Below are 27156 nucleotides of genomic sequence, written 5' to 3' on the forward strand. Positions count from 1 at the left end.
TTTTGTTTATTTGTTGGTGTATTTATATTGTACTAAATTCCAGGAGATAAGTTAACATTTCTTCAAGCTATGACAAGACACGCTTCTCCACTATATAAACATGCAGAAACTAAATCTAAAGCAGAAGTACTATTTTCAAGTAGAAGCTAAACAAGATGTATAGCTAAAATAAGCATGATAAAGAACAGAAAGTTACCTGCATGCTGAACAGCGACATTCTGAATCAGTCCAGGCCTGAATTAGGCTTTTGAAATGAGAAAAGCTGTTTTCTGCCCTGAAATGGTTCGCTGATTGAAGCGGGGCGAAAAACAACGACCGCTCAAGACCCCAGAAGCTCTGGAATAAATGATGGAAAATCCTGCGTTCCTTTTCACAAAAAATCGTAAGAGTAAAATTAGTCGTAAGTTATGACGTCATAGTAAATAAAATTATTGTGACGTCATAACTTACGACTAATTTTACTCTTACGAATTTTTGTGAAAAGGACCACTGGCTTCTTGGCATTTCCAGAACCCTATCTGACCTCCGAATCTTAACGATCTTTCAGCACAAATTTGGGAAAATTGGGTACGAGGTGGTACGGAGGTATATAAAAAAAACAACTGAAAATTTAGTACTACAGTTGCGCCAACGAATGCATTGACGGAAAAGTAGAAAAGTATTAACAAGATTTTCGCTTTAGAAAAGGTATTTCACATGAAGGTTGATAGCGACGGCCTTTTGATTTGAGGATGTTCTTAAAACGCTTTTTGAAGAAAGGAAATAGATTTTTTTTACTGAATAAGTGAGTCGTTTCGGTTTCCTATATAATGAAGAGTCAAGCTATTTAATGTCATAGAAGCACTTTCTTTCGTAATTGTATCAGAGGGTGATTCCAACATATTTTCGGATTGCTTATCGGCAGAGGATGGATGTTCTTTCGCAATGATCCCTGGTTGCACGTGAAAAAGAAGGCGTTTGATGGGTGGATATATTACCAGTCAGTCATCTTTATTGATTTTAAACAACAAAAGGTATGTTAAAAAATTGCCAATATTTTCATGAGGTATTTGCCTCAAAGTAGTTACGGCCCTGAAGTTCCGTTCCAATCAGACTTGGGTTGATTTTTGGTTTGATTATTGGATCCATAAAGGAATGAGGAGCAAAGGGACGAAAAACAAATACTTGCGAAACTAGAGTGATTCCGAAAATGAACTACTAGTTTCCGTACCCGAAAAAGGCGAGTCAGAAATAAGCATTCTCTTGAACTTCGTATTAAAGCACTTATTTAATGTTTTGTCCAACTATTAATTTTAAAATTCTTTGGTTACCTTCCATGTCTAACATTTAGTTCAAATACTAAATATTAATGGTAGAGGTGCAGAGAACTGATTTAGTACAAAGATGGTAGAGGATATCTCAAGGTGCACAAAAATTATGATTTTCGTCCTTCTTGTGCTATATTTTAACGTAATTGTAGTCTTTTACAATAAATATATCTATTTTTTTTTTCGGAAAACTATACATTCATCTTACGCTCAAATCAACAAAATCAGGAACGGCGACTCTTGTAAGTGAAAATTTCATTAATAATCTCTCAAAGGCGCAACAACCTTGAACCCTTTCACTTCCTTACAAATAACCATTTCCGGTCGATGATAGAAATGAGCCCGGTTTCATAAATAACATTTTAAATTGAGATTTTCCTGAAATCCTTGAGTTTCCCAAAGTCTTCAATTTTAAGCCATTTATGAAACTGGACCGTGATAATGTAACCCTGTATTCTCGCTCCACCCAATCACTCGGAATGACTCAACATTATTTTTAAGGCGAAAAATAAGGGACATGAATTAATATATTAAATTAAAAATTTAAATTTATTGTAAATTTATCTTAAAACTACAACCTTTCAAATTTCCTGATAAAAAGGCATGTTTTATATATGTTTTGATAAAGTCATAAATAGCTTACAAGTTTTAATTTTGTTTTTGCTTTTGTTTTTTTTTATGTTTTTTGTTTTTATTTTCTATTTTTTGTTCTTTGTTGTTTTTTTTGTTTTTGTTTTGTTTTTGTTTTGTCTTTTTATTTTGCTATTCCCGACCCCAGCCACTAAGCGACTAAGGGACATAGCAAAAATTATCCGCTTCCGTCGATCCGTCAGTCCATCGGTTCGCCCGTCGCGTTAACATTAAAGGTTCATTGCCACTCAAAAGGCGGCTATTTGTCGTTCTCTTTTTACGTACACCTGAATAAGTGATTGTGTTTTACTGCTATTAGTTCGTATCAGTGGTTCGTACACGCCGAACACTTAAAAGGTGTGATGTGTTTCGGTTAAGATGTGCTTTGCCTTAGTCTATATTGTTCATTTCTTTTTTCTGTTATTTAGTTTTTCGTGTGTGTTACTTTATTTACTTTGTTTGTCCATTGCTTGGTCTTTCTTCCTTGACATTGTAATCTCCGACGATCGCCTCTACTTTGATTTTTGCCCCGTGCAGGTCAGGGTGTCAAAAGAATAGGCCTGAAGCAGCGCTAAGCTTGTCGTAAAAGGCGACTAATTAGTGCTCAGAACCTTAGCCAGGGGCTAGGTTGCTCTGCCCACAAAGCAACTGGGTTATGTGCCTCAGGTGGTAGATGGGGTACCCCTGGTGTGTTACATGCTGGGGTTGTCAGTCTATAATACGGAAAACCTGACCGCAAACCATAGTGGTGCACCGTGTTGGGAAAAATGCCACGTTCCTCGCACGTTAAAGAACCCTGCTATTCTCCCGGAGTAGGAACCATAGGGCTCCGCCACAGGAGGCTATATTGTCAGACCCTACACACCTCTCCCTATTTCCAGTGGCAATCAAAATTTGTCGACCCCATTGTTCTTATGTCCCATCCCTTTTTCATTTCATCATCATTTCATGTTCATTTTATCATCAATTTCATGTTCATCGTCTGAATATAGCTGAAATATTGCTGCTCGGTCGTTATACCCCAAACAAACAAACAAACTTTGAATTTTCGTATAAAATCTATTGAACATGACTGAGTCTTATACGTTCAATTAAAATGATACACACATTGTGTAATGGTTTAAAACTGCTAACAATTGTTCCTAACAAATACAAATCAACTGCAAGTAAAACTGTGTCATTTTTCACATTGAATTTACATGTACATTGTAACACGTTTAAATTCGGTCAAATCCCTGGAAGATTAATGAATTATGAATGCTATTTAGCCATTGTATGATTGAAACATTGAAGCATTTGGGTAAGTTATGTATACATGTTATATTAAAAGTACATGTCAGCTTTTAACTATGGCACGTCGTTCTGGTAAAAATGTGATCATGGTAATATAAAATAATATAGAAAATCAAATGCACATGTCAAATATATTTATAGGATTAGGCGCACAATTTTGGCTGTAAAATTAACATTTTTAGTGCGTAATTTTCGATCGCACAATTAAATTTCTTTGTGCAATTTAATAATTGTTAATGCATATTTTAAATCCTATTGCGAAATTTTGTGCATTAGTATAGTCCTAGTGTGAAATTTTAAATTTATATTGTGCAGTTTATATCAAATTTTATTCCCATACTTACGACAAGAGCGGTGCGTCATAGTCGACCTTTTTGACTGACTCTCTTATAGAACTATGATTGTAGCTACTATAACACGTTAATACGATTTTCATTTTTTCATCAACCCAGTAATATAATTTTTAAAATTAATGGTTTTAACAAGAGGAATGAAAGAAAAACTGGCTCGGACGTCGCCCAGTATAAAAAGGTCCGAACCTGACAGCAGATCGGACACTCTGTTGTCTTGTAAGTATGTGGTGTCCCCAGATGGGAATCTTAGCATACTCACATCTGGTATGGAAAGTACCCCGACCAATTCAACTAAAAATACTCAATCACACGTTCAGTCTGCAGACCATCTATTCCAGTAGACAAATTCTGACTATTTTAAAATTATCAAACCATGTTCCATCACTTTAAACGAAATATTTGACTACAACGATGACGAACCACATTGTACTATATCAAAATGTGGTATAAAAAATTGCAAAACATGCAACATTCTTATAACCGACCCTTACTTCTCCAGTTCCCTTACAAACAAAACCTTCCATACAAGAAGTCACGATGACTTAAGTTGCAAATCAACAAACTTAATATATGGATTAAAATGCAACTTATGTGGTTTAATATATGTCGGAGAAACGCAAGAACGATTAAATAAAAGAATGTGCGGTCATCGTTCGGGAATTAACACCACCAAATTCCCGACAATTTATAAACACTTTAATCAACAAGATCATTCAATCTTCTCCATGAAAGTTCGTATTTTAGAAAAAAAATCCCATCCTACGAACAATCCCGTTCTAAGTAAAAACTATCGTAGGAAAAGAGAGGAGTACTGGATACGCAGACTAGGTACTGCAATACCTTACGGATGCAATGACAACATCAAAAGCATAGAAAATCTTTCAAGCCAATATAACAATAACATAAATGTGATGAATTTATTTGACAAAAATCTATGACGGGAAAGGAGTCATGGCCATTGCCACTACACGTCACCTAAGTTACATGATGTCTCCATAGATGGTCTCCTTCCTTTCATACAAAAACCTCTTGGACGTCATCACATTAGAACCAAACTTTATTCTATACCTCTCACTCTACTACACTCCCTTTACAAAACAAGTCTTGACACTCCTGTTTCTGACCCCACTTCATCATTATACAGACTTGTTGCTATCATTTTGGATATTGGTTTCCACAGACTCTTTAAACCAGTTTGTGTGAAAAGTCAAGATGAAGAATTTCTTCCACTACCGTTTGTCAACGATGGTATAGATGCAATTAATTTGGCTAACGTCCTCCATCACAAAAACGTTACCAACAAAATTCCCCCATATTTCAAAGACAAATCCATACCAATTATTTCATATTCCTATACTTCACCCATTGCATCCAAAATGTTCAATTATAAAAGGCTATTGCAGAACCTCGAGATTGAGGACTTCAAGGCTAAACCACCTGACTGTACTTGCAAAACCTCTCCATTCAAATATGGTCCTTCTGGTCACGTCGTTACGGGAGATTTAATCATTATCGAAAACGAATCTCTGCGTAATATCCTTTCTAAAGGTCCCAAGTACCATGAACCACGCTCCATAAATTGGAGTTATAACTTTAAAGTTCTTATGGATGCCGTCGAGGACTATGCAAGAAAATGGATAAAACGAGAACAAGAAGACATTGATTCTCTGTCAGAATGGTTGAAGGCCGTGAGGTCTTTAATTTTGAAACGAATGAAAGTTTTAAGTAGGTCAATGAGTGCCAAGGCTACATCAGTTTTCAAAGACCCCGATGTAGCAAAAACACTGTCTACTATACATGACAAATATGTTGTCGTATCAGCAGACAAAGGCCAAAACAACATTGTTTTTGTCTGCAAAACGTTTTATATCCAATGTTTATTATCAGAGGTAGACGTAGAAAATAATAGCAGTGATAAGACCTACACTGCTACCACTCTTTCCAAAGAAGAGATTGTGGAAAACCATAAATCTGTGCTATTCTCTTTTGGTCTCTCTACCAAGGACGATGATTGTGATTTACCGTCTATGTACTGGATTCCTAAACTTCACAAGAATCCATACAAACAACGTTTCATAGCTGGATCTGCAAAATGTACCACCAAACCTCTTTCAAAACTTTTAACTTCTATACTCACAACTGTCAAAGAGGGTCTACAGTCCTACCACAACACTTGTTACTCCCGTAGTGGTATTAATTCAATGTGGATCCTGAAAAATTCAAAAGATCTTTTGGAGACAATCAGTTCAAGACTATTGTCTGAATATAATAGCATTAAAACCTATGATTTTTCAACATTGTATACTTCTATTCCCCATACTCAGTTAAAATCCCGACTTAAAAACATTATACAAAAAAAGATGGTACACCTAGATACAAATGTATAGTTCTTGGTAGAGATTCCTCATACTTTGTAAGAAATAATTCCAAATCATCTTCCAAATATACAGAGGAAGATGTTTACAAAATGCTGGAATTTTTAATCGACAACATATTTGTCCAGTGTGGTGGACGTGTTTTTCAACAAACGGTCGGCATTCCAATGGGAACAAATTGTGCTCCTTTACTAGCTGACCTATTCCTTTACTGTTATGAGGCTGACTTTATAGCTGATCTGATCAGAAAGAAAGAATATTGTTTGGCTAGATCCTTCAATCTCAGTTTCCGCTATATAGATGGCGTGTTATCTTTAAACAATCCTAATTTCGGGAATTTGATACATCGCATCTACCCAAAAGAACTTGAGATAAAAGATACTACAGACACTGTGAAGTCAGCCTCATATCTTGACCTACACTTAGAAATCGATGGTAACGGAAAACTATTGACCAAACTTTACGACAAACGTGATGACTTTTCATTCAGAATTGTCAACTTTCCTTTCATCTGTGGCAACATTCCTTCGGCTCCAGCGTATGGAGTGTTCATATCACAACTCATACGTTATGCCAGAGCTTGCCGGGAGTACGCAGACTTTTTGTATCGCGCTAAAACTCTGACAAATAGGCTTCTGGAACAGAGTTATGTTGCTACAAGATTGAAGTCATCACTACAGAAGTTTTATGGTCGCCATCATGAACTCGTGGATCGTTATGGTGTATCCATCAGCACCATGAAAACTGATTTATTCAACGGGTCATAGTTTTCCTTTCCTCGTTTGTCTACCCCGGACTTGACTTTTTATGAGCAACTCGGCGGGTGTTTCTAGAAAAGCAGAGGATGCTTACCCTACCGGTGCACCTGGTCCATGCTCCCAGTTTTTAGTGGAGTCCGAGTTGCTCATTTACTTTTGTTACTTTGTATGTATGATTTTAGTTACTTTATGTTCTTTGTTGTGTATGTCTGTTTTACGTGTCTGGTCTTTGTCCCTGGATTACATTCTTTTGATTACCACTATAACCTTGGTTCCCTTGATTACTCTTTCATTCATAGCATTTTTGTTGTTGTTGACTAATGGCTTTTTGTTATTGTTATAATGTGTGTACTACATGTAATTATGCTAAAATATATAGGGCAAAATGCTGCTTATAACATTTTCTGAACAATGGTTTTAAAACACGCATTACTCCATAACAATTAGAAACAGTTACCATTTTGATGGCTATCATTGATTTGATTGCAAAAGTTGCAGTTTTTACTGGCTAAAATAACCTTTTAAAATAAAGATAGCCGAAGCAGTAAAGTTTGTTTCTTTTACTTATAATTTTCTATATTTCATTCAGGAAATTACACATGGCATGCAATTTTAATTTTCGATAGATTTTTCGAAAGCCATTCAGATATCAGTATTTGGCCAATCGGGAAATTGCGATCAGGTGATTTGCGTTTCCATGGAAAAGCGTCTTTAAAGTCAAAAGGTAAGAAGCGAAACTATACCGAATGCGTCGGAAAAGTAACAAAATTGTTATTCATAGTTTCAACACATCCTCTGTTCACGATAAAACTGCAATACTTGACATCCGATATCGATTTGTTCACAATCATTTCTTTCGCTTGGCAGTGTGACTGAGGTAAATGATCAGCGCTCTAGACATGCATAATTTTTCACACCCCAGGATAGAATATAACTAGCGGAATGACATTGAACGTAATAATAATAAAGGAGAGGTTACTAATCAAGGAGACTGGCATGGTTACATCAAATCTATGATAGGCATAGTACATAACACCATGTTATAAATGACCGTTATACTATATTAATAGAAATTTCGATTTGAAGTCTAAGGGGAATTAAACGGACTTGATTACCCTTCCGGATCTCGCAGGGACGGACATGTACTTATATTTATATTTTTGTATATATGTATTTATTTTCTGGCTGATTGGTTGACATTTTTGGATGTTAATTCAACATTCTGTGGCAGATATTTCGTGTATTTCAGGACAAGAACGTTTGACAAATCGAACAAACCTTGCTTTGTACTCGTCAAACACGCTAAGCCGAATATTCATTCTACTAACTCAAAGGGGTAATAAGGGGTAGGCATGTCTCCTGAAATAACCAGTCGTCATTCCATATCCTATATGCTGCGTCCATGACAGAGAAGCAATGAGTACCAATTTCAAAGTCTGTGTTGTGAATTTGCCGGATTCCCCATGACCTTCCACATTTTCTTCCCTTCGCTGTTCAGCAAGTCGAATCACCAGTCACTCTGTCTTATATCACGTTCTATATTTAATGTCATCACAATAGTTTAATCCACTGACACAACAAAGTTATATCAATTCTACGTATTAGCTGAAGGTCATTGTTTGGTGTTGCGTTAAAAATTAGATAAACAATTGGTCCTGTCTTCTAAAACTGTCGATATTGAGAACACATTATACGTCATTTTATACCCTCGCTAACGAAAGTGTTGGAGTATGAAGGAATGTGTAAGACATAATTATAGTACATCCGGACATAGGGGCTTGCTCCCACTATCAAATATGCAACCCGACTTGTACGTAAACATTGGTAAATCTTATCCTATACAGCGACTTGTCCGTACAACTCTTCTAATCCTTTAAAACATTTAACACAGACGCACGTCAGAAGTCTTGCGTATTCCCATTGACCGTTCCATCAGCGATATAAAAACATTAGTTAATTGTTATTTGAGTACAAACAGCTCAGTCCATCATAGACAAAGCATAATATCATATTATGTGTTACTTTTTTTCCTGATTTAGCATGATAAAAAAATCATTACTATTTTGTTTGTGTATTCGTTTGTTTGTATTTTGTATATTAACCCAGAAAACTTTCTCACAACCGAACTTCCTATGAAAAGTGCTAAAAGGGGTAGGTAAATTGATGACGATTATACAGTGACGTCATTGCATGGGATTCTCAATGATAATATCACAAGGGATGGCATCCCCGTAACTGGTATTGCACGGTTGGACGGGGTGTTATGGATAATTTAATTTCTAAAGATTAAAATGCGTGCTTTATTTGATTTTATTGGCTTGATTTGGTTCAAAATATTATTTTTAAATGGTCAGTCGGCTTCGATCAACACTCAAGATAGTAATATCTTGGCTGTGGGCAATTTTGTGAAGCTTTAATTTCATTAATATCGAGATTTTGACTGATTTTGAAAAAAGGATTGCAGTGATCACATGGTACAAAATGTAAGTCTATCTAAAAAATAAACCGCGAGTTATAAAATTAGCATTTTTTATAATTTAGATTTATATTTATTTATCTAATTTTGAAGTTTGATTCTTTGTCTTTATCTGTTGGAATTAAAACAGAAAAACATGAACGGTAGGATTTTCACATGTACATGAAATATCATCTTATTTTAACTTATCTAAACTGAAAACGAATGTACTAGATATCAACTTTAATTTTAAAAAAAGGGAGGGAAAAACATCTTGGAAAATCAACGAACAAAACAATTCAAATCTTGTTTACTTAGTCCTGAACATAACCAAATACGGAACAATTCCATTATGGTGCATAACGATATACAAATTGGATTTGGTTGGGGATTTGAATACGATTTACTCTTTTTCATCATGGAGTACATAAGTTGTTGTGAACATGACGAGTGACATGGTTTTACAAGGTGTGCCGTCTTCCATTTCAGATTTCGAAAAATGAAGTTGAGAACCGTGATTACTATAATATTAATTGTTGCTATAGCAACGAGTTTGACAACAGCGAAAAAGTTTCGAAAAAAGAAAAGGAAAACTCACAAAGATTTGATTGAAGAATCGGCCAAAATTGGAATTGAGCGGTTAGATGATTTCAAAAAGAAAAATCCCCATAAAGGTTTGTATATTCTGACATATCTTTGAATTTATTTACTATTCATACGATTGTTTCTATCGTGCGTGCTGACAGTCGATTTTTTCCGCTGTTTATTAAACATACCATATGTACCTTGTTTTCTGGGTATATAGTGTACAGACTGAAGTTGTAATATTGCTACATATTGCTACATATAATATAACTTATAGGTTCAATCGTAGATATGTTTAATTTTATAATCATATACACGTACATGGAATGAGACAGAAACTCGATTACGATATTTTAAATCATTTTTGTTAGAATATAATATTACGGACGAGCAATGCAGGCATTATGCGTTGGAATTCGTTTTTTATCATTTAAATAGCCTAGTATACTTAGTCAATATTTTCTTCTAATTATCTTTGAAGTGCTAAATAATGGTTAACAGTAGTAAGTCTAGCACTATATACTTTTCGTAAAGTAGACACAAAATAATAAAAAAAAAACAGGAATTTTTATTTCATATATACCAAAATATTATTATATAATTCTGTACAAAATCCCACCTTTTGTTATAAAGAAATCAATTTCTGACTACTAAATCAGAACACGTGACAAAATATTGAGTTGTTTTTGTTGATGTTATTGAACGAACAAGCAAATAACAACACTTGATAAGACCGTTAAACTGATCTCCTTTTTGTAAATTTCCAATTATCTTAATATTATAACAAGTGTGGACACATACTTGTATTGCCCGAAGAGCAAATTCGTTTTGTCTTTAATGTGTTTGCATTGGCTAGAAAACAAAATATTGTGGTATTTAATTGTTGCCTGGTGCATCAAATTTCATAAAATTCCATTAAGTGGTGTAGGAGGAGTAAAATTAAGATATGGGAACTTCTCTGCGTAGGAAGGAATGATGGACATCTCTATCACTATAAACCCCCACTAAAATTACTGGGTAAAATGACGGAGGATATTTCTTCTGCTATACATAGAGGAAATGAAGGGTTCTTGTTTTTCTGAGTTAAAGTCCTATTTCTCAGAAACTAAGGTTTAGATTTACGTATAGTAAGACAAGTTATATACATATACATTACAATGCCTCTATCCTGAGGGTGTACTTGCCTGGATGTATTGAACTTTGCTTTGTCATGTTAAGGATTGACCCTTTCGCTTAATGAAGGTTTGTTGCTCTAAATTCGGACTCTTAATTTAACAGAAACTAATGCACTGTGGTATCCAACAATTACATTGAATAAGGGTATTTCTGTACTGAAGTAAAGTCCTACAACCATGAAAGGAAGCTGCATAGCCGTGATAGGTTACATGAAGTTACATGTATTAAAACTTTTCTTATATTCTTGTGTGAAAAACCAAAGCAATAAAGTTGGTGCCACTTTCCTGACATTTTGTATCTTTAGGAGAAATAACCCAAAGAAACTTTTTGCAAGCAATAATTAATTTCAAACAACAATTTCCTGTGCATTTTCCCAGTTCTGGCTCTTCAGAGACTGCAAAATAAATAATAAAATTAGTGTAAGGTGATAAATTGTTCTATAACAAATGAATGTGTAAACGTTGGGACAATCAATGGGTCCGCACAGTTAATGTCAGTATGTTGTAGTTATGTGTTGAGATTTTAAGACAGTTTTGTGTTATAAATTACCCATACATTCGGTGTCAGTTTGACTAGTAATATTACAACAAATATTTTGAAAGTAATGTATGATATATAATTAAAATATAATTTAGAGTTTATGGTTACTCGATTATAACACATCTACACAGTGCATGTCATGCCGTTGAATCTTTGCACTCTAAAAAAATTGTTTATAAAAGTATCTGCTTGACAGTGCATGTTTATATTAGATAAAATTAAATCCTTGTAATGGCTGAACTAACCTCTTGCCTTAAGAATCCATAGTAGACCTAAAACTTCTAGTAAAACTAAACACATTTTGAATAATAAAATAACTTATATATTTTTTCCGTAACATCTTCTTCTCAGGCAATGGCGACACAAATTTCCTGTGCAATATAGCATGTAGGTACATCTTCTTAACGATCAATTGGATTCTAATAAACGATAAACACCCCTATTAAAACTGTTTTAGATTCATCTATATTGATGCGGAGAAACTACGCTCAACTGCTGAACGTGTAAAATTGGAATATTCTGATGTGTAGGTGTGCGAGGGGCTATTCTTAAATTTATATTTAACAAATCTAGTATCGCTCTTTAAATCGTGCGTACGCACACGAAATAACTAAAATATAAATAATGTATAATATAATATATAAATAATATTAATATAAATATTCAACTTTCTTAGAAGATATTAACGCAGAGTTTTAACTCAAATAACCCCTCCGCATAATTGTTTTAAGCGCTTCCAACTGATCGAGATGGACAGGGGTACCGCGCGCGAGATACAAACTTTTCATTTATCAGATGTATAACAACTACTCTTAAAGGTAAATTATTCGTATTGGAATCAAGTTCTATTGAGGTATTGAAACGCAAAAAAAAAAAAAATAAATAAAGAAGTCACATTTTTATGCTCTTTTTACTTGCATAAGCTAACTTTTAAATATTGCTTTACAACATAGAGTGAGGGTACTACGGGAGTAAATACATTCCATTCATATTTTAAATTGCTACTGTGATCGTTATATAAGGTTTCACTTACTTTTAAAGTTCAGACATGATTTTCATGGAAACGCTGTCGACTATGGTATTGAAACAATAAAACTTAGCCATTAAAATGACCTCTCCGAATACTGAGTTACGACATAGAGAGAGAGGGCACCGCAAAAAAGAAGGGTTGCATTTCATCCATATCTAAATAAAAGTTGCTACAGTGACAATTATATAAAAATGTTTCGCTTACAAATGTACTTAAATGACATTCTTGAACAAATAATAGCTAAGGACGTTAAGAAATTCCTTGGTTGGTCAGGATCATATATTACAAATACAACATATGAGTGCAAAGTATTCCTAGCACGAAAACGGCAATTACAGCAAGTATAGGAACAGTCAGCTGACCGTCAGCATCACTCGTATCGTGCGTTTGATTGGTTAAACTGCGCTACGAAAGAGTTTTTGGTGATTTTCGTGGTTTATATCTCTAAAGACAGTCAAACTATATCATCGAAGCTACGTTGTTTTACCTTGTATGAAATGAAGTGTGTAACGGATATGCGGAAAGTGCTATCTTTTTCAACTTTATTGTTATAGTGTTATTTAATAAAAATAATATTTATTGTTAATATCAAAATTATTTATTAATTAATAATATAATAGAATATGAAAATTATTTTGGCGCAATTAAAAAACCTTTTTTTATTATCTAATTTGCGAAAAAGAACAATGCTCAAACAGTAAAAACAAATCACAACCATAATCACAATTACTAATGAACGTATTACGAGTCATAGAAGGACCAAAGAGGGGTGCCTCTGTGTGTACTAGAAAAGTATGGTTGGTTATATAGAAAAAAGCTGAAAAGCCACAGAGGAGCCAGCCCCCTTTCTTATGCTGGTCAGTGGTTTCCCCTTTCGGAATATCTGCATATTTGGAATCGACACTGCTATAAGGGAATAAGTTCAAATGTGGAACATTATTTTTAGCTAAACCTGTAAAATATATAATAGTTTCCTCTTTTGATACAGAAACAAACGAAGTATCCTTTGAAATACTGAGACAAAAGAAACATGAGTCGGCCGTCATTGAAGAAGCCGCTGTAATCAGTCTAGAAGCCACCAAAAATCTTATTGCCACGTAAGTTGATATTGAAAGGCATGTTAACAAAAATCGAAATTTTAATGTCCAAATACAGGAAATTATTTCGAGTTCTGTTTATCGTAATAAGTGCATGTCAAGGCAAGTTTTGAAAGACTTTGATGATGGACTCTTCAGTAATAACAAAACATAATACACTTTGTTCAATCATATCATTTTGTGACGTCTGGTGTGTGTTTGAAACACTTAAAATATGAATCTGACCTTTTAACCTGTTTCGACTTTAAAAAGCCTCCTTCCCGAGACGACATAATGACGTATTTATTGGACATAATAGTTCAATTTACAGAACGTTAAAAATTATTTTCAATCAAACTAACCAAGTTGGCATAATAGAGATTTTATCAAGAATTTTATTATAAATAAATTTTAAGCTTTTAAAACAAAACTTAAAAAAAACATTTTAGAATGGCAATGCTTTAATCCGTTAATACTTTTTATTTTGATTTATTTATCGATACGGTTTACAGCCAATATCAATTTATAGATTTTACCTCAAATTTTCGTGACCACACATTTAAGCGCCCTTTCTGTTTTTGTTCTCAACTCGCGGTCATCGCTGTGCTACTCTTAATCTTGTAATATAGGATATCTTGTAACCTCTTATTAGGGCATAACTACAATCGTACATAGATGGAAGACGATTCACGTCATGTACCGTCAATCGGTTCGACCGGTTCATCGAATTGTGAATTTTAGTTTTTGAGTATTATTCATAACCAATTTTGTCGACTTCTCCACCAATTTTCTCTTCCACATCACTATTGAAGTCATTACTATTTCGCGTGTTAGTCATTCATATTAGTTCTTAGTTAATAATGTGAAAAGTTTAAATACACAATCTTACCTTAAACTGCTTCAAATGTTTACAGTTCACCCGTTATACTTTCTTTAATTCAAACATTTGCCCTACCCCGATCCCCTTGAAGCTTACACTAATAACAATAATATTCCAGGACTGGCCGTTGTCTGTCTGAACTACAGGGTGATCACGAATTTCTCCACCTCTGGACATCACTCATTGACTGTCCTCAATCCAACATAACTTGCGACGACTCTTACCACTACCGATCCGACAATGGATCCTGCAACAACTTACAGTTCCCAGAGTGGGGCATGGCGTTTACAGCACAGCAGAGATATGTACCAGCCGCTTACGACGATGGTACAATAAACAGAGTGTTATTTCATTTACAATGTCTTGTTTTCTCTAGATTTGTAAATTTAATGTATTCACAAGAATTAACTTTTGTCTTTTTCAAAGAAGAGCAAAATGATTTTTGTTTGTGCAAAAATGGTCAAAAATACATGTACATCACAAAAAGTTATGTTTATTGTAATTGATACCATTTTTGTTTTAGGTGTAGACATACCTCGGGATTACGATTTACCTAGCCCACGTCTGATAAGTAATATGATGTTTAACAATACAGACGGTCCGACGTACGACAGGAGGAGAACGGCGGAGCTAATGGCATGGGGTCAACTCATCGCTCACGATTTTGTTCTCACACCAACTATAGACGGTACGAATGAAAAACAAGTCACTGTAAGATGCAGACAATGTCTGAAACACGAAAAAAGTCACCATATTGACTGTAATTTTAAACACCAGACAGTGCAAGAGTCAGGCGTTCTTGTCACATGAGAAAAATATGTCGACACTAGGTTTCACTTCTAGAAAAGTAACAGTATGAGCATTGAGCATGTGCATTGGTACCTGCTTTGTAGTACCTTGCGATTTGTTCAAGTTTTTTTTTTCAGAACTATTTGATCAATATTAAAAAGTGTGCCAAATAAGGTGTATTTGGTTTGTTTTATGACATATCGAAACTGACAACTCATAATGTAAAAACGTTGTTTTAATAAATTACATAAACATACTTTCCTGTAGACCAATGGTTTTTTATTTAGGGACCCTCAAATGTTGTAAAGATGAGAACATAGACAAGTAAGTACATAATTTATCAAACCACAAAATATGTCTATTACATAATGTATGTATGTGACAGTACTCATACCGTCTAATGTCTTATTACTGTAATTATTTAACAAGTTTATTAACTTGTGATTGAAACAACACGGTTAGAAATAAGGCTCCCAAAACTAGTCACGGGACGTCTCTTAAGCTCAAATACTAGCTAATTCTGACCATGGATTTATGTTCATCATACGATTTTTTCCTTTTACATTCGATACCACTAGTTATGAATGAAACACTATCGAAACTAGAAAATTATTCCGCGAATCAACCGAGTCACTACTTTCACGTATTTTATTTCTATTTTGGTCGCTACTATAATAATTAGAAATGTTTTAATACAACAATTTGTATTGTTTTTAATTTTCTTTTATTTGTATATCTTTATTTATACTATTTTTCACACGTGATACAAAAATCTGTAACACACCATAGTCGTTTGTCTTCAGTCCAGCCTGCTTTCCGATCGAGATACCAGACGACGACGAACACTTCACTACAGATTGCATGAACTTTGTCAGATCATCTCCTGCAACGGAAGGATGCGTCCCAAGTACGTCCAGAAACTCTAAAGACTTGATAGTGGCCACTCATAACATCTTTGAAATTCTTAGATTGATTTCACCTTTCACATATGTTTAAAGTTAATTCAAAATCAATAATTTAATTTCAATGGTAACACGCTCCCTGAATGGATGAAAAATTTTGCATCTCATAGACCAAATTTTGTAATGTGACTGTAACGTCTTTAACCCTTTTTTTTTTGCTTATTTACTCCTTAAATTTTGATGCTAGAATTGAATAATAAGGAATGACTGTTGTATTTGAAAAAAAATTAATTGCCAATGAGAGAGAAATCTTAATCTATAAATTAGTTATCTGAAATTAGGTTCTTCATTTGAAACATTTTGTAAAGCGTTTGTTTATTTGTTTGTTTGTTGGGGTTTAACGTCCGAGCAGCAATATTTCAGCTATATTCAGATGATGAACATGAAATGGATGATAAAATGAACATGAAATGAAAAAAAAAGGATGGGACACAAGGACAATAGGGTCGACAAATTTTGATTGCCACTGGAAAAAAGGGGATGGGTAAGGTCGGGCAATTTAGCCTCCTGTGGCGGAGCTCAAAGAATCCTTCTCCTATCGAATACCACAGCAGGGTTCTTTAACGTGCGAGGAACGTAGCATCTTTCCCAACACGGTGCACCACTATGGTTTGCGGTCATGTTTTCTGTATTATCGCCGGACAACCCCAGCATGTAACACGCCTGGAGTACCCCATTCCACCACCTGGGGCACACATTCCAGTTGCTCTGTGGGCAGAGCGCCTAGCCCCCGGCTAGGTTTCTGAGCACTATTTAGTTGCCTTATACGATAAGCTTAGCGCTGCTGCAGGCCTATTCTTTTAACACCCTGGACCTGCACGGGGCTTTTGTAAAACGAATTACTGTTTGAAATTAAAAAAAAAGTGTATCAAAGAATAAGAATGCAAATTGAAATAAAAAAAAATGCACAAGAAAGATAAACAAGTACTAAATTCAAATAGCGTAAAAAATATTTTACTCTAATTAAACATTATTTTGGATGACATTTTAATATATCGACTAGATATACGCAGTCGACTTGCCTTTGTCAAGTCAGGTGGAGTTACAAATTTACAGCAATGTAAATCTTGCGTGAGGGTTTTTTTTTTATTCGGACACAACAAAAAGCAGCTGACGGATTCAAACAACGAATGACGACTAGAATTCATCATAATATTTTAAACCGTTTACAAATGTAAATGCAAAAAATGAATTTTTAATTCTTTTGACCTTCCTGATTAATTACTGTCAACTTTGGTTGGACATATGGCCGCCACAACCGTCCCCTATGTCTCGGTGTCTCGCCTCTCCCTATGTAAGTTCAAAGAATACAGAACAGATGAAAGTTAAAGAATTCACAATTGAATTAAGTGAATAATTAAGATCAGTGGTGCCCCTAAATTCCGGTCTTAGTGTCCTAGCTTCTTAGTATCTGTCTTGTCAAGAAGGCTATTGTACAGACCCACACCATGCCTATTTGTGTGTTCCCATGGTTACAAGAAGTTTTAACATGAAATTTTCCGTTTTTTTTTCAGCACATAGGGAACAAATAAACGAGATTACTTCTTACATAGACGGATCCATGCTTTACGGGTCGACTACGAAACAGATGAACAATTTACGGGAATTTCATGGAGGTTTGGTTTTTTATCTCCATAGTGTCAGTCTCTGTAAAAATCAGGCAGTGGGTGAAACATGGTATGAAAAAAAACATCATTTTGATAGTGGTATTTGACTATTTGCACCATCAGAATCAAGAAAACAGACAAGATTTTCCATATCATGCTGGACCATTGAGTTATAATTTCGTTGTCACGCACTGAAAATTAACATTTCAACGGTAGATTAATTGTTTTGACTTTCCTGGTATGTTACTGTCAACTTTGGTAACATTTCAACGGTAGATTAATCGTCCAAAACCTAATTTTTCCAACAATCTATTGAAAAATGTTTGAGCAAAGCCAGTGATGCAGAGCAGACCAATAAATGGTCTTCTCAAATAAAGAAAGTATCCTTGAGTGATATTACAATGTCAGATCGGTGGGGTTTCGACATGGATGTTTCTGATTTTTTCCATTTTGTCTGATTCTTATAAACACTTACACTTAAATCTTGTTATGATTTTGAATTATTTACCAGCAAATGCTGCTTTGATGATTTCTGAATGTTGTATTGTTCAATGATTGTTTGATCTTAAAATATACTTTGATCATGTGCGCGTGTGCAGGTTGAAATATCAGTAGAGATTATGTTTTATATCTCAAACTCAATTATGCGGTTTTGATGATGTCAGAAATTATTTGTGTGTTTGCGTGTGTGTGTGTGTGTGTGTGTGTGTGTGTGTGTGTGTTTTCTTTTTTTTAAGTTTTACATAAAACTATTAATTTGCTATAATTAATATCATCATATTATAATTTAATTTCAGAAGGTACACGTTTTCTTATTGGATAAACAAAAAAAAATCATCATTTTGTAATGTGACTATGTGTGGTCATAAATCTTTTCAATGTTTTACTCGTTGAATTTTGATACTAAAATTACATTATAAGGAAGGACAGTTCTGTTTTGTTCGATCTACTTGAAATAACCTCAATGACTCTTGTACACTCTTGAAAATAACCTGCTTCACACGTGCTGCTGGGTAAGCTCTCGGGTGACTTTACTTTTGTATTGTAGAAAAACCGTCCAGCTACACACCATCAAGGGTGGTAGTAGTACAATACAACAATTTATTTCAGAAAAATAACGCAATAACAGTCTAGCACGAGAAAGGATGTAGTTCTTAGATTTTAAGCGGTTTTTTTTGGTTTTGTTTTTGTTTTTGTTTTGTTTTTGTTGTTCTTATTTTCCTGTTAAAGGACGTATAAGTAAATCTCATCAATCAATCAATCAATGGTATTGTAGGAAGAATGAGATGTACAGATACAGATTTATTACCAGAAAACATAAATGGAACGTGTTTAAAATCCTCTTCTAAAGATTTCTGCCAAGCTGCAGGTATGTATGACTGAAAAGACAAGTTACAGGTAATTTATTGTTGAAAAGACAAGTTACAGGTAATTTATTATTGAAAAGACAAGTTACAGGTAATTTATTATTTAAAAGGCAATTAAAGGTAATGTGATAATGAATAGTCAAGCTGCAGATAATATATTATTAAAAAGGCAAGCTGAAAGAAATATGATATGTTTTAGGCTATGCATATAATGCAAGGCGCTCAATGTGTGCCTCCAAACTGATTTGTTAAAACATGTTAAGTCTTTGTGTACAGTTAACCGCCATGTTGCTATGGGCGAAGCTTTATTTGCTGTGGAAAATATGTCATAGTTTCTTTTGGGAAAGCTAAGTACATTTCTACACAGCCAATAATTTACAAGTTATTATCAAATGAATAAACAAATAAATAAAAATAAAATCGTATCCATCGATGTATTAAAAGACAAAACAGCACCTCTGCATTTGCAAAATCGCCTAAATCGAATTCCGTGTAAACAAATTTCGTCACTTCCGTCAGAATAATTTTTAGCAATTCATAGTTCTGGTCTTACATTCTACAAACATGTTATTGAAAAAGGCAAGATAAAGGTGAAGTATTATTGAAAAGGCAAGCTGCAGGTAATGTATTATTCAAAAAGGCAAGCTGCAGGTAATGTATTATTCAAAAAGGCAAGCTGCAGGTAATGTATTATTTAAAAAGGCAAGCTACAGGTAATGTATAATTGAAAAGGCAAGCTACATGCACAGATAATGTATTTTTGAAAAGGTACGTTTATCCATGGTGTTATTTTCGTGCTTTCTCAAAATTTCGTTATATGGAGTAGCTTTGAAATGGTTGAAATGGCAAGTATCAGTACGGCATGTAGGTATTCTTCAATACTGAAAAATGATTTTTATTTTTAAATGAATATGTATTTTGTTTCCTTCGCATTAACCTTTATCAGGACATTATCAGGAATTTATGTAAACTGGTTTTACGACCAAAACAAATCGCAAAAGTTTTAATTCCTTACATGATTTTGATTCAAAACGTTACTATATTTAAATATCTTACGATTCGAAATAATGCACATTCTGTAAGTAAAAGTAAATTGTAAAATTTCTCACTTTCGGTACTTTAATGTCCTTTGTTTTAAGAAAATGATTCATATTAGTCTTGTTTACCAAAAGTGAAATCAACAAAGCTTACGGGGTGGACTGCATTCATATAGCAGTTACAAGAATTTAGAAAATTCAGAATTAATATTTAAGTACTTCTCTGTCTAAGAATCAGGCAAAAATGTACATCAGGTGTGGCACTTGATGGAAAAGCTCAGATATTCTTTTGCATTGTCCGTTTATTTATACCCTATAGCCTCCAGAAGTAGTCATTTTTGTAAAGTTCGCCTTTTTAAAGAAATTGATCAGTCAAATTTAGCTGAAATGCACTATGGAAAAATGGCGGGAATTTTTTCCCACACTTTTTTTCTATATAACCAGTCAAAAAGTTTCTATGTCACAGATACTTCAGGATAAATTTAAATAGTTTTTTTTTTAATTGTTTTCTAGATGTATTGGATATATTTGAGGCAAAAAGACCGAAGTGAGAAAAAAATATATTTGTCACCACTGCCTGATTTCTACACAGAATAGTACTTAAAGGTTTCCAATAATGACATCAATAAGCATCAAATCCTTTATATGTTTTGGAATATCCTGTATTCTGCCGAAATCTATATTTTTATTTCTGTGTTTTTTTTAATTCAGGTGATGAAAGAGTTGATGTCGTTCCAAATCTAGGAGGAAACCACATTCTTTTGATGAGAGAACACAACAGGATTGCCGACACCTTGGCTGAGGTCAATCCTCATTGGGATGATGAAAAAATTTTCCAAGAGACTAGAAAAATAGTAGCTGCCGAGATACAGCATATAACATATGCTGAATACCTGCCAGTAGTCCTTGGCCAGGACGCCATGCAAGTATACGAGCTTGAAGTAACCAACAGAGGATATGATGACCAATATAACCCCATGATCAACCCTTCCGTTCGGAACGCGTTTGCTGCTGCCGCCTTCCGATTTGGTCATTCTCAGGTTATGCCAGAGCAGGCGTACTTGTTAAACGATTTTATTTCTTTCCAGTATAAAAGTCTAGAGAAGCAGTTCCTCAACACTCATATGATTCAGAAACAAGATGGAAGAAAACTTCCAGAATTAATGAGATGGTTATCGTTCGATAAATCCATGGGAACAGACAGGTAGGGTTATCAAACCGTTGGTATACCCCCGATTTTTGTTTATCTGCTAATGAAATATATATCTCTTTATTCAGTTTTGGATTATCGCTTTTACTCAAATTAAATTTACCGCTTTCACTTTGTTGTTCAATTTATCAATCATTATGGTCCTATATTGTCTATTTCAATTTACAATTGTATTGTTTACCGTCTGTCACACCACAAACAGGCAAAACACAAAAAAAAACAAACTCAGCCAAGTATTGGAACACTACCGCTAACACAGTGTTAAGATAACTAGGTATTCTCTTTTTGTTAGATTTTTCGAAAAAGAAGTAAGAGATCTTCTATTCCTTAAAAACGGAAGTAGCACCGATCTTGTAGCCCGAAATATACAGAGAGGAAGAGATCATGGACTTGGTTCATATGGCGCTTACAGGGAGCATTGTGGTCTGTCACCAGTGACGTCATGGAACCCAAACCAACCCGAAGGACTGGTAGACCATAGATGGAGAGACACAAGAGTACTAAAAGACTTGTACCAGTAAGCGTTCTCTAATTTGTTTTTTTTTCTCATGTTAAATCTGAGACCTTTACCATGTTAAATAACGACCACGAGAAATGCAACTGTTTTTGTAAGCCGTCTTTGTAACTTATTGCTTTGGAAAGGCGAATAATAACATTTTTAATTTGATGGGCATTGCAGGAAGGCGCGTTCAGATATAACCCTGAAACAAACGCTGAATAATCCAACACGATAGTTGTTTCTATTCTTTTTAAACATAGTCTGAAGCAAATGTTAAAGAAGTAAGTAAATTCTGTCCATTCAGGTCAATTAAAACAGTTGTTAAAACACAAAACATTTCCATGTTATATTTACAGAAATATTGAGGAAATTGATTTGTTCGTCGGTGGTATGACAGAGAAAAACGTTCAGGGTGGTCTTGTTGGACCCACCTTTGCCTGTTTGATTGGTGAACAGTTCAGGGACTTTAAAAAAGGCGACAGATTCTGGTACGAGAGGCCTGATTCAAGAATTGGATTTACAGAAGGTAAGAAGATATATATTTCAAATGTCGTTTTCTTTGCATACCAATATGACCTAGGAGATCTGGAAGATTTTCCCAAACACACTATTTTTTTCTATTCTATTTTTTATTCAAACTTCCAACTTTAAATATAATTCTACGAACGTAAAACTTCCCCTTTACTAGACATTTTTTTTGTTTTTATTTTATAGTTCAAACATTGTACAGAAGAAAAAACAATATAAACCAAACTATAATCAAACAAGCGTCATGATTTAGGACAAACACTCCTCCATCGACCTTTTATTTTTGAGTATTTTGATCAACTCTGTTTACACTATGAGAACGAAGATTTCGTCTTAAACCATACAATCATATTTCATTCCACAAAGGACATTTCAATTAACGAAGTTAAGCCACAGAGACGAAGGGGTCGTCTCATATTAAATTATTTGTTATAGGCTGCCATGTTACCGAAGCTAATAACATTTTTATACAACTTTGCTTATCTACATTATGGTGAAATTAATTAATCTTTGTGTCGAACTGTATTTCTTCGAAGTTTTTTTTGAAAATCATTCTGTGGTTACTAGGCGGCCAGGTTAAATGTAAACACTTGCCGATGGCGTGATAGAACTGTTCAGGTCAAATTGTTTAAAACGTGCGTCGTTTCACTGATAGAGCCATATCAGTCTCAGTGTCATTCTGCAACTATTGTTATCATTGGTGGATGGATTTTCCTTTTATGGTCGTTTGCCTATTTCATTCAAATATTTCCATCAATGGCGGACGGATTTTTCTTAATTTGCATATTGTTGCTTCGGTTATTTGGACGAACGGTTTTATCCAATCATGAGTGGTCAACACAACGAAATATCATCGTATGATTACATTGTAATGGAAAACGTAACCAATATCATTGTCGTGTTCGCTCACTCAAATTAAAGATAAAATTCACTCTATCAGAACCATATAGCATTTATTGTAATATTTTTCGCATTTACAAAACACAAAGAACCTTATCAGAATATGGGTCATAGATATCCTACATGTATTACCCTAAAATATCTTTAATAAAAAGGTTTTGAATGGAAACCTTCAAATCCATAGCGTAAGGATAGACAAGTCAACAAAACCAGACAAACAACACCTAAAACCAGACTAACAAAACCTAAAACCAGATAAATAACACCTAAAACCAGACAAAACCTAAAACCAGCAAAACGACACATAAAAAAGGACAAACAACACATAAAACCAGCAAAACAACACCAAAAACCAGACAAACAACACCTGAAACCAGACAAACAAGTCCTAAAATCAGCAAAACAAGTCCTAAAACCAGCAAAACAACACCTAAAACCAGACAAACAAAACCTAAAACCAGATAAATAACACCTAAAACCAGACAAACAACACCTAAAACCAGCAAAACAACACTTAAAACCAGTCAAACAACACAGAAAACCAGACAAACAAAACATAAACCAGACAAACAACACCTAAAACCAGACATACAACACCTAAAACCAGCAAAACAACACCGGAAACCAGACAAACAACACCTAAAACCAGAGAAACAAGTCCTAAAACCAGCAAAACAACACCTCAAACCAGACAAACAACACCTAAAACCAGACAAACAAGTCCTAAAACCAGCAAAACAACACCTAAAACCAGACAAACGAAACCTAAAACCAGACAAAGAACACCTAAACCAGCAAAACTACACCTAAAACCAGACAGACAACACCTAAAAACCTCTTTCAAAACTTTTAACTTCTATACTCACAACTGTCAAAGAGGGTTTGCAGTCCTACCACAACACTTGTTACTCCCGTAGTGGTATTAATTTAATGTGGATCCTGAAAAATTCGAAAGATCTTTTGGAGACATCAGTTCCAAGACTATTATCTGAACATAATAGCATTAAAACCTATGATTTGTCAACACTGTATACTTCTATTCCCCATACTCAATTAAAATCCCGACTTAAAAACATTATACATCGTTGTTTTTTCCAAAAAAGATGGTACACCTAGGTACAAATATATAGTTCTTGGTAGAGATTCCTCATACTTTGTAAGAAATAATTCCAAATCATCTTCCAAATATACAGAGGAAGATGTTTACAAAATGCTGGAATTTTTAATCGACAACATATTTGTCCAGTGTGGTGGACATGTTTTTCAATAAACGGTCGGCATTCCAATGGGAACAAATTGTGCTCCTTTACTTGCTGACCTATTCCTTCACTCTTATGAGGCTGACTTTATAGCTGATCTGAACAGAAAGAAAGAATATCGTTTGGCTAGATCCTTCAATCTCAGTTTCCGCTATATAGATGACGAATTATCTTTAACCAATCCTAATTTCGGGGATTTGATACATCGCATCTACTCAAAAGAAATTGAGATAAAAGATACAGCAAACACTGTGAAGTCGGCCTCATATCTTGACCTACACTTAGAAATCGATGGTAAAGGAAAACTATTGACCAAACTTTACGACAAACGTGACGACTTTTCATTCAGGATTGTCAACTTTCCTTTCATCTGTGGCAACATCCCTTCGGCTCCTGTGTATGGAGTGTTCATATCACAACTCAAACGTTATGCCAGAGCTTGCCGAAACTACACAGACTATTTGTATCGCGCTAGAACTCTAACAAATAGGCTTCTGGAACAGGGTTATGTTGCTACAAGATTGAAATCATCACTACAGAAGTTTTATGGTCGTCATCATGAACCGTCATGGATCGTTATGGTGTATCCATCAGCACCATGAAAACTGATTTATTCAACGGGTCATAGTTTTCCTTTCCTCGTTTGTCTACCCTGGACTTGACTTTTTGTGGGCAACTCGGCGGGCGTTTTAGAAAAGCAGAGGACGCTTACCCTACCGGTGCACCTGGTCCATGCTCCCAGTTTTTAGTGGAGTCCGAGTTGCTCATTTACCTTTGTTACTTTGTATGTATGATTTTAGTTACTTTATGTTCTTTGTTGTGCATGTCTGTCTTCCATGTCTGGTCTTGGTCCCTGCATAACATTCTTTTGATTACCGCTATAAACTTGGTTCCCTTGATTACTCTCTAAAACCAGACAACACCTAAAACCAGAAAAACAACACCTATAACCAGACAAATAACACTTAAAACCAGTAAAGCAACACCTAAAACCAGACAAATAACACCTAAAACCAGTAAAACAACACCTAAGACCAGACAACACCTAAAACCAGGAAAACAACACCTAAAACCAGACAACACCTAAAACCAGCAAAACAACTCATAAAACACCAAAAACCAGACAAATAACACAAGATTCAATCAAACCCTGGAAATATGAACCGGATGTATCAATAATGTGAGCTTCCATTTTTATATAGACACTTCTGACGTGTTATGTTGCTTTTTTAATGTTCAAGTTTCTGCTAATGAAAAGTCTGATGAAACAGATTATATTTTTTTTTATTTTATTCAGAAAAAATGTTTTTAATTTTGCTGTTTCTTTTAATATAGCACAACTGGATTCTATCAAGAGGGTAAAACTAGCTAAGTTATTTTGTGAGAACTTTGGACTTGATGAAATACAAAGAAGAGTTTTCACAGTTGTATCAGATAAGTGAGTGTTTGTAATGAAAAAACTGTACTACATGTCTTTCGATTAGTAGTTTTCGAAAGGTAAAAAGAGAACCTGAATTTTGTTTCGTTGAAAAAGTGTATGAATATTCAAATCGTGGAATTTCTTTTTTCTACGTATAACACCTGCAGACTTTTAAAGTAAGATCATGTCTCATCTATGCCTATTTGATGTCATATTACATATGTTCTGAGGACACCATAATGTTCTTGTAAACATATTACTACTTCACCCCCTTGAAACCTGTTCCCATTAGTCATTTTAGCATGTATTTAACCATGCTGGAATATCAAGAACAAAAATTACCTTGAACAAAACCAGATTTAAATGTTTAAATTTAACCAAATATATTTTTTAGGAATGATCTGGTACCTTGCGCTGACCTTCCAGACATCAACTTTACTCTGTGGAAAGATTAATTAACCAGAAGAAATTGTGGATTTTCTATATAAATATATTATATCGTGTTTGTTTTGTTTTATGATTACATTGTCGTTCGAAGTTGGCATAACAAATTTGTATGAAGCCTTTTTCTGAGATTCTTTTCTTCTTTAAATGAATAAATAGTAATAGCTAAATCATCGCAATGATAGGCAATGACTCTAGGCAATAGTCAAAAGAAGAAATTTCCATATACAGGACATAAACCTTAAAGTTGGAAATAACTCCCATGGACCTGAATTTATGAAGGCATTTCCAACGGAAATAATGGGTTACAGGACATGGAAAATTGTCGGTTGTTTTTTTTCTTTTTTTTAATAAATGCTTTCAAGATAACTTCAATAAGCGTCAGAGTTACTTTTTTTGAAAATGGTAGCACATAAACACCGTTCAGAACTTATTTTACGACATATCGTGTTAATCTGAACCCCCAAAAAAGTATTCATACTAGAAGCTTAAATACCGTATATTATTTTTGGTGGGTTTAAAATTTGTTGATTTTGAAGCAAAATAGTTTACGAAACGTTTGGCGTTTATATTTTTACCCTACCGTGCATCTGGTCCATGCTCCCAGTTTTTAGGGGAGTGCGAGTTGCTCATGTACTTTTGTTTCTTTGTATATATTATTTTAGTAATTTAATCT

The 27156-nt window shown here is 34.4% G+C and overlaps 1 protein-coding gene across 1 annotated transcript; it reads left to right on the forward strand.

The window, feature by feature from the left end:
• The first annotated feature begins 9566 nt into the window (after nt 1–9566).
• On the forward strand, nt 9567–26539 carry LOC148603585 (immunomodulatory peroxidase-like). Its single transcript, XM_088553050.1, has 13 exons — nt 9567–9845; nt 13491–13599; nt 14577–14785; nt 14982–15146; nt 15535–15571; nt 16051–16154; nt 17724–17825; nt 19093–19185; nt 20932–21424; nt 21723–21947; nt 22286–22455; nt 25952–26054; nt 26431–26539. The coding sequence occupies exons 1-13, from the start codon at nt 9671–9673 to the stop codon at nt 26489–26491; spliced, it is 2046 nt and encodes a 681-aa protein (XP_088409176.1). The 5' UTR covers nt 9567–9670; the 3' UTR covers nt 26492–26539.
• The last annotated feature ends 617 nt before the right edge of the window (nt 26540–27156 follow it).

The sequence above is a fragment of the Perna viridis genome, chromosome 11, assembly GCF_037379345.1.
Source record: "Perna viridis isolate PV_CMFRI_1.1 ecotype Kerala chromosome 11, ASM3737934v1, whole genome shotgun sequence".
Classification (NCBI taxonomy): domain Eukaryota; kingdom Metazoa; phylum Mollusca; class Bivalvia; order Mytilida; family Mytilidae; genus Perna; species Perna viridis.

Coding starts and splice junctions, on each gene's coding strand:
- LOC148603585 (XM_088553050.1), top strand. CDS start 9,671: ATGAAGTTGAGAACCGTGATTACTATAATATTAATTGTTGCTATAGCA. Junction 13,600..14,576: donor ACCAAAAATCTTATTGCCAC/GTAAGTTGATAT, acceptor ATAATATTCCAG/GACTGGCCGTTGTCTGTCTG. Junction 21,948..22,285: donor GTACTAAAAGACTTGTACCA/GTAAGCGTTCTC, acceptor TTATATTTACAG/AAATATTGAGGAAATTGATT.